General features: G+C 39.2%; 1 protein-coding gene across 1 annotated transcript; it reads right to left on the bottom strand.

Moving 5' to 3' along the window:
* Positions 1 to 515: 515 nt before the first annotated feature.
* Positions 516 to 8952, bottom strand: LOC131931294 (uncharacterized). Its single transcript, XM_059288033.1, has 5 exons — positions 8804 to 8952; positions 8121 to 8167; positions 3839 to 3886; positions 654 to 722; positions 516 to 527 (listed from the first exon to the last, which is right to left on the bottom strand). Exons 1-5 carry the CDS (start codon positions 8943 to 8945, stop codon positions 516 to 518), a joined length of 318 nt encoding a protein of 105 aa, XP_059144016.1. The 5' UTR covers positions 8946 to 8952.
* Between the last annotated feature and the right edge of the window lie 776 nt (positions 8953 to 9728).

The following is a 9728-nucleotide window of genomic DNA, read 5'->3' as shown; positions in this document are numbered from 1 at the left end:
TGTGGACCTAGAGACAAAATACGACTTGTAGACCTAGAGACAAAATACTACTTGTGGACCTAGAGACAAAATACGACTTGTGGACCTAGAGACAAAATACTACTTGTGGACCTAGAGACAAAATACTACTTGTAGACCTAGAGACAAAATACTACATGTGGACCTAAAAACAAAATACGACTTGTGGACCTAGAGACAAAATACTACTTGTGGACCTACAGACAAAATACGACTTGTGGACCTAGAGACAAAATACGACTTTTGGACTTACAGACAAAATACGACTTGTGGACCTAGAGACAAAATACGACTTGTGGACCTAGAGACAAAATACTACTTGTGGACCTAGAGACAAAATACTACTTGTGAACCTAGAGACAAAATACTACTTGTGGACCTAGAGACAAAATACTACTTGTGGACCTAGAGACAAAATACTACTTGTGGACCTAGAGACAAAATACTACTTGTGGACCTAGAGACAAAATACTACTTGTGGACCTAGAGACAAAATACTACTTGTGGACCTAGAGACAAAATACCACTTGTGAACCTAGAGACAAAATACTACTTGTGGACCTAGAGACAAAATACTACTTGTGGACCTAGAGACAAAATACTACTTGTGGACATAGAGACAACATAGTACTTACTTCTAAAGAGTCTAAGCCTTCTCTAGCTGCGTGTTTTGCTGTCATGGTCCTTTCGTAGGGGGTCGGGCTCTGTGATAAGTAAAGATGTATTGGTTGTTAGATTAGCGTTTGTTGGTTAGATGGGTTAGTGTTGATGGCTACAGGACATTACCCACTCCCCCTCGGAAACTACCCCCCCGGACATTTCCCCCCACCACCCGCCAATACACCGGAGAAAATACCACCCTGTAAATTACCTCCCAGTCTCCTACCCCCCCCCCCCCCCGGTAATATCCCGCCCCCCCCCCCCTCTCAAGTTGGAATTCTAACTCTAACTAGATTTCTATACCTATATATTACCTTAATCCTAACCTTAAGTAAAAAGAACAAAACCTAGCCTCCAACCTCAGCCTTAACCTAAACCTAAACCTAAACCTAAACCTAAACCTAAACCTAAACCTAAACCTGAACCTGAACCTGAACCTGAACCTGAACCTGAACCTGAACCTAAACCTGAACCTAAACCTAAACCTAAACCTAAACCTAAACCTAAACCTAAACCTAAACCTAAACCTAAACCTAAACCTAAACCTAAACCTAAACCTAAACCTAAACCTAAACCTAAACCTAAACCTAAACCTAAACCTAAACCTAAACCTAAACCTAAACCTAAACCTAAACCTAAACCTAAACCTAAACCTAAACCTAAACCTAAACCTAAACCTAAACCTAAACCTAAAACAAAACCTAGCCTCCAACCTCAGCCTAAACCTAAACCTAAACCTAAACATAAAACCTAAACCTAAACCTAAACCTAAACCTAAACCTAAACCTAAACCTAAACCTAAACCTAAACCTAAACCTAAACCTAAACCTAAACCTAAACCTAAACCTAAACCTAAACCTAAACCTAAACCTAAACCTAAACCTAAACCTAAACCTAAACCTAAACCTAAACCTAAACCTAAACCTAAACCTAAACCTAAACCTAAACCTAAACCTAAACCTAAACCTAAACCTAAACCTAAAATAAAACCTAGCCTCCAACCTCAGCCTAAACCTAAACCTAAACCTAAACCTAAACCTAAACCCAAACCCAAACCCAAACCCAAACCCAAACCCAAACCCAAACCCAAACCCAAACCTAAACCCAAACCCAAACCCAAACCTAAACCTAAACCTAAACCTAAACCTAAACCTAAACCTTAACCTAAACCTAAACCTAAACGTAATTCTAACTCTTACTCTGTCGGGGGGGGGGGGGGAGTAATGTCCTACTGGGTGGGGGGCGGGGGTAATTGACAGGGGGGGGGGGGGGGGTAATTGGCAAGGGGAGGGTAAGTACTCCGGAATATAATGTCGGGGGGGGGATGTCCGGGGGTAATTAACGGGTGGGGGGGGGGGGTAATACCTTGTTCCCAGTGTTGATGTGTGTTCTTGTATGTGTGTGTGTGTGTGGTTGCGCTTATGTGTGCGATTTGATGTGTGTATATGCTCGTATGCGTGACTGAGCTAATGGGTATGTGAAGGTATGTATCTGCTATGTGAGTGATCATATACATACGCTGCGTTCTGTAAGTAACTCGCGGCTTTCTAAGATAGCCTTCTGTACACACAACAATGAAAAATCAATCAGTGTAGGCTAGTGTTTGCCTCTTTGGGTATTAAAACCCTCGAACCCCGAACAAAGTAAATAAGTGGAGTTTACAAAGATTCTATTTAATTTATGTAAATCAATTTTTGTCTTTGCTATAGTGGTAATTTAAAAAAAAAAGCGTTTACTATCGCTTCTAAATGGTATAGCTACATGCAGTGGCGTAGGGAGGTCGGGTGTCACCCGGTGCGGCACTTATTGGTGTCGCCCCCCCCCCCCCCCAGAGGCGTAGCGACCCTTCCCGGGGACAAATTTTCGATTTGCACCACCCCCTCAAGTTTTTCTCTATTTATTTTGCTATTTTTTTGCCTTGGTGTCATCCCCCTTAAATGGTGTCACCCTATTGGCTATTGCCATGCTGGTCGCTTGTGAATAGTTTAGATATATGGGTAACCTCTATGGTATCGGAAAATGGCTAGTTTCTGAATGCTACGAAAGAGGTAATGTCTGCATGAGATCACTGGATGAGAATGGTTTAAAAAAACATGTTCGTTGTCCCACTACTGAAACCCAACGGTTTTACAAAGTAGATAGACTAAGAATTCCTCAACATGTATTGACCAGAGTTTCTTTCAGGTATTTCTTCTTAGCAGGGGGAGAAGGGCACTATCCTCTTCTGAGCACGACAACTTCCCCTGACGAAAGAACACGAATATAGAATACGAGCCGACCCGCTGCGTATCATACGCCGCTATTTAGTTGTTTTTTTTTCTACTTTTCAGTAATTTATAATTTGTGAATTCGACAGTACCAATGCTGCCACTGAAAATATTTGCTTAAAAACACTAAACCCCCCATCCCCCCACATGAAAGCAGCCTCCTCTTGGTTACATACTCTAAGTTTAAAATCGTTTCAAACTAAATTATCTGCCCCTAATAGCCGTCACCAAACCCGTCTCTATGATTGTAAAATGTAAACAGAGTGAACACAGCTCACCAGACAATGTGGGGGTGGGGTGGGGAGGTAGCGATAGAGAGGAAGAGAGGGGACTGCAAAGGCGCGCTTGCAGCTTGTTTTCTAACGGCTCAAAGAAGAGAATTATATATATAGATATTTAGAAAATATATACTTTAACATTTGCCGCCTCCCTCGTGAAGAAAAATATCTGAAAGAAACGCTGATATTGAACATCACCGGTATTGTTGATAGAGTTATTTATGTGGGTTCTGTTTGAGGTTAGAGAAAGAACTAGGTACAACTTCTGAGACAGACCGCTGTTCTAGTAGCCGATACTCGCTACATCCGATTTAGCACGCTTTGATTATTTTGTGCATCGTTTTCTTTAGTACTCAACTTAAACATGTTCTAAATCAGTGGTTCTGAACCTAGTTTCTATTAAATCCCATCGGTTCAGTGAGTTAATCTCAGGGGTTTGCCGGAGGTCTATACTCACACTTGTCTATAATTCACGATTGCATTTTGTCATTTCGGCCGATAGAACTATTTCGAAGGGTTAGGTGAATGCGCATGCGAAACTGGTGGGGTTCGGTAGCTCCAAAAAAATAAAGGTTAAGAACCACTGTTCTAAATACATTCATGATGGCAACTTACGTGTTCCGATTCAGGATCGAGTTTCCGTTCACCCTGAGGTATATCAGTCTATGGGGGATACACAGAAGGCAACGGTTAAAAAAATAGATCTAGTTGTTTATAGAAATGGGTTAGAGATTATGTAGATTGGGTTAGAGATGATGTAGATTGGGTGGGTTAGAGATGATGTAGATTGGGTTAGAGATGATGTAGATTGAGTGGGTTAGAGATGATGTAGATTGGGTGGGTTAGAGATGATGTAGATTGGGTGGGTTAGAGATGATGTAGATTGGGTGGGTTAGAGATGATGTAGATTGAGTGGGTTAGAGATGATATAGATTGGGTTAGAGATGATGTAGATTGGGTTAGAGATGATGTAGATTGGGTGGGTTAGAGATGATGTAGATTGGGTGAGTTAAAGATGATGTAGATTGGGTGGGTTAGAGATGATGTAGATTGGGTGAGTTAGAGATGATGTAGGTTGAGTGGGTTAGAGATGATGTAGATTGGGTGGGTTAGAGATGATGTAGATTGGGTTAGAGATGATGTAGATTGGGTGGGTTAGAGATGATGTAGATTGGGTGGGTTAGAGATGATGTAGATTGGGTGGGTTAGAAATGATGTAGATTGGGTGGGTTAGAGATGATGTAGATTGGGTGAGTTAGAGATTATGTAGATTGGGTGGGTTAGAGATGATGTAGATTGGGTGGGTTAGAGATGATGTAGATTGGGTTGGTGAGAGATGATGTAGATTGGGTGGGTTAGAAATGATGTAGATTGGGTGAGTTAGAGATGATGTAGATTGGGTTAGAGATGATGTAGATTGGGTTAGAGATGATGTAGATTGGTGGGTTAGAGATGATATAGATTGGGTTAGAGATGATGTAGATTGGGTGGGTTAGAGATGATGTAGATTGGGTGGGTTAGAGATGATGTAGATTGGGTGGGTTAGAGATGATATAGATTGGGTTAGAGATAATGTAGATTGGGTGGGTTAGAGATGATGTAGATTGGGTGGGTTAGAGATGATGTAGATTGGGTTAGAGATGATGTAGATTGGGTTAGAGATGATGTAGATTGGGTGGGTTAGAGATGATGTAGATTGGGTGGGTTAGAGATGATGTAGATTGGGTGGGTTAGAGATAATGTAGATTGGGTGTTAGAGATGATGTAGATTGGGTGGGTTAGAGATGATGTAGATTGGGTGGGTTAGAGTTGATGTAGATTGGGTGGGTTAGAGATGATGTAGATTGGGTTAGAGATGATGTAGATTGGGTGGGTTAGAGATGATGTAGATTGGGTGGGTTAGAGATGATGTAGATTGGGTTAGAGATGATGTAGATTGGATTAGAGATGATGTAGATTGGGTGAGTTAGAGATGATGTAGATTGAGTGGGTTAGAGATGATGTAGATTGGGTTAGAGATGATGTAGATTGGGTTGGTTAGAGATGATGTAGATTGGGTGGGTTAGAGATAATGTAGATTGGGTTAGAGATGATGTAGATTGGGTGGGTTAGAGATGATGTAGATTGGGTTAGAGATGATGTAGATTGGGTTAAAGATGATGATGATTGGGTTAGAGTTGATGTAGATTGGGTGGGTTAGAGATGATGTAGATTGGGTGGGTTAGAGATGATGTAGATTGAGTGGGTTAGAGATGATGTAGATTGGGTTAGAGATGATGTAGATTGGGTTAGAGATGATGTAGATTGGGTTAGAGATAATGTAGATTGAGTGGGTTAGAGATGATGATGATTGGGTTAGAGTTGATGTAGATTGGGTTAGAGATGATGTAGATTGAGTGGGTTAGAGATGATGTAGATTGGGTTAGAGATGATGTAGATTGGGTTAGAGATGATGTAGATTGGGTTAGAGATGATGTAGATTGGGTGGGTTAGAGATGATGTAGATTGGGTGGGTTGGAGATGATGTAGATTGGGTTAGAGATGAAGTAGATTGGGTGGGTTAGAGATGATGTGGATTGGGTGGGTTAGAGATGATGTAGATTGGGTGGGTTAGAGATGATGTAGATTGGGTGGGTTAGAGATGATGTAGATTGGGTTAGAGATGATGTAGATTGGGGGTTAGAGATGATGTAGATGGGTGTTAGAGATGATGTAGATTGGGTGGGTTAGAGATGATGTAGATTGGGTGTTAGAGATGATGTAGATTGGGTGGGTTAGAGATGATGTAGATTGGGTGGGTTAGAGATGATGTATAGTTTGGGTGGATTAGAGATGATGTAGATTGGGTGGGTTAGAGATGATGTAGATTGGGTGTTAGAGATGATGTAGATTGGGTGGGTTAGAGATGATGTAGATTGGGTGGGTTAGAGATGATGTAGATTGGGTGGGTTAGAGATGATGTAGATTGGGTTAGAGATGATGTAGATTGGGTGGGTTAGAGATGATGTAGATTGGGTGAGTTAGAGATGATGTAGATTGGGTTAGAGATGATGTAGATTGGGTTAGAGATGATGTAGATTGGGTTGGTTAGAGATGATGTAGATTGGGTGGGTTAGAGATGATGTAGATTGGGGTTAGAGATGATGTAGATTGGGTGGGTTAGAGATGATGTAGATTGGGTTAGAGATGATGTAGATTGGGTTAGAGATAATGTAGATTGAGTGGGTTAGAGATGATGTAGGTTGGGTTAGAGATGATGTAGATTGGGTTAGAGATGATGTAGATTGGGTTAGAGATAATGTAGATTGAGTGGGTTAGAGATGATGTGGATTGGGTTAGAGATGATGTAGATTGGGTTAGAGATGATGTAGATTGGGTGGGTTAGAGATGATGTAGATTGGGTTAGAGATGATGTAGATTGGGTTAGAGATGATGTAGATTGGGTTGGTTAGAGATGATGTAGATTGGGTTAGAGATGATGTAGATTGGGTTAGAGATAATGTAGATTGGGTGGGTTAGAGATGATGTAGATTGGGGTTAGAGATGATGTAGATTGGGTTAGAGATGATGTAGATTGGGTTAGAGATGATGTAGATTGGGTGGTTGGAGATGATGTAGATTGGGTGGGTTAGAGATGATTAGATTGGGTTAGAGATGAAGTAGATTGGGTGGGTTAGAGATGATGTAGATTGGGTGAGTTAGAGATGATGTAGATTGGGTTAGAGATGATGTAGATTGGGTGGGTTAGAGATGATGTAGATTGGGTGAGGTTAGAGATGATGTAGATTGGGTGGGTTAGAGATGATGTAGATTGGGTTAGAGATGATGTAGATTGGGTGGGTTAGAGATGATGTAGATTGGGTGAGTTAGAGGATGATGTAGATTGAGTGGGTTAGAGATGATGTAGATTGGGTTAGAGATGATGTAGATTGGGTTGGTTAGAGATGATGTAGATTGGGTGGGTTAGAGATGATGTAGATTGGGTTAGAGATGATGTAGATGGGGTTAGAGATGATGGAGATTGGGTGGGTTAGAGATGATGTAGATTGGGGGGTTAGAGATGATGTAGATTGGGTGGGTTAGAGATGATGTAGATTGGGTGGGTTAGAGATGATGTAGATGGGTGGGTTAGAGATGATGTAGATTGGGTGGGGTTAGAGATGATGTAGATTGGGGTTAGAGATGATGAGATTGGGTGGGTTAGAGATGATGTAGATTGGGTGTTAGAGATGATGTAGATTGGGTGGGTTAGAGATGATGTAGATTCGGGTGGTTAGAGGATGATGTAGATTGGGAGGTTAGAGATGATGTAGATTGGGTGGGTAGAGATGATGTAGATTGGGTGGGGTTAGGAGATGGATGTAGATTGGGTAAAGGATGAAATGTAGATTGGGTGTTAGAGATGATGTAGATTGGAGATGATGTAGATTGGGTGGGTTAGAGATGATGTAGATTGGGTGGGTTAGAGATGATGTAGATTGGGTGGGTTAGAGATGATGTAGATTGGGTTGGTTAGAGATGATGTAGATTGGGTGGGTTAGAGATGATGTAGATTGGGTGGGTTAGAGATGATGTAGATTGGGTTAGAGATGATGTAGATTGGGTGGGTTAGAGATGATGTAGATTGGGTGGGTTAGGGATGATGTAGATTGTGTGGGTTAGGGATGATGTAGATTGGGTGGGTTAGAGATGATGTAGATTGGGTGTTAGAGATGATGTAGATTGGGTTAGAGATGATGTAGATTGTGTGGGTTAGAGATGATGCAAATCAAGTAAATTTATTGACAAAACTAATTACGTGTAAAGCTAGAAAAAATTTTTTTTAGTAAATTAAAATCGAAAAAAAAATATATAGAGTGGATATAGTTAGCTAAATATATCTAGTTAGCGAACTAACCTCTGCCGCGCCCATTTCATCCCATCTTCGAGTATACCACTGTGCCACTGAAAAATAAGTTTGTGTAGAAAGGGACCGTTAACTAAAGTAACTAGAACACGATCATCTATATATATATATATATATATATATATATATATATATATATATATATATATATATATATATAAAACACACACACACATATATATATATATATATATTATATATATATATATATATATATATATATATATATATATATATATATATATATATATATTTATATATATATATATATATTTATATATATATATATATATATTTATATATATATATATATATATTTATATATATATATATATATATATATATATATATATATATATATATATATATATATATATATATATATATATATATATATATATATATATTTGTGCTTTCGTTTAGGTTAGATGAAAAAAAAACCAATTACCAACAACAGAAAGCCCATTACATTTACTGTCAACAGCTAAATGTCTAATATATATATATATATATATATATATATATATATATATATATATATATATATATATATATATATATATATATATATATATATTCATATCCATGTATATATAAATGTATACTAGTATACTATCTATACTATATAAGTATATATATACTAGTTACATATTATTGTATTGCGAACATTATACCTTTGCCCAAGTCCGCATTCTTCTCCTCTAGTTTCTTAATGGTAGATTGACATAGATCATCCAACTTGACGATGGTTTTAGCTTTTGCCGTGCCGGTGCCCTTGGTAGCCCGAAACGACAAGACTTGCCAGCTAAGCTGCATTCTTAGCTGGTCAGTTTCATTTCCGGGTGGCTTCAATTGGCCAGCAAGTCTGCTCACACCTTGCTTGCTTTTCGACGCTTTATGAAAACATTCATGGACAATTATACATGAAATAGAATTAATTGTGTTAAATTAAATGAAACAAAATGAAATAAATTAAAAAAAATATATTTGAATTTTCGTGTATTAATTACTATACAAAAATTACAAAGAAATAATAATTTTTAGTTAAAATATAAATGTATGCTTTTGGGTGAGCGAATATTTATTTAAAGATATAAACCAACGCTAAGTGTAATACTAGGGAACGAAGAGGCCTAATGGTAGAGCGCTAGACTAGTCACACCGAAAGCCTCGAGTACGAATCCGAGCCTCGCCAGCTGGGGACAGCCACTCTTCTAGGAGAGACAACTCCAAAATCAAACAACTGCTGCCTTGTAGTTTGTTCTTGGTTGGACAAAGGCCATGGAAGCAAATTCAAAAAGAAAAGCAGGCTGAAATCGGAGTCAATGGCCTTAATAGCGCATAACCAGTTAACACGTAATCCTAATTGTGATGGAAGCATGGTCGAGTCGGCAAAGCTCATGGTTGATAAATTCGAAAAAAAAAGTCTCGAGTTCAAACCCTCTGGCAGATAAGGCTCGATCCCTCCCAACACTAAAAATTAAGAACGAAGAAGAAGAAGAAGTCAGTAAAACGTCCCTGTGTCTATCCAGCTCTGATGCGTACCTAGCCCACGTTAGGGACAGTAAAGGCGTCTGGGCATAGTGCTGACCACACATT

Source organism: Physella acuta, unplaced genomic scaffold (assembly GCF_028476545.2).
Source record: "Physella acuta isolate Inbredline_101_S28 unplaced genomic scaffold, ASM2847654v3 ptg001938l, whole genome shotgun sequence".
Classification (NCBI taxonomy): Eukaryota; Metazoa; Mollusca; class Gastropoda; family Physidae; genus Physella; species Physella acuta.
The sequence above is the reverse complement of the archived record's forward strand: the minus strand, read 5'-3'. Positions and strand labels throughout refer to the sequence as shown.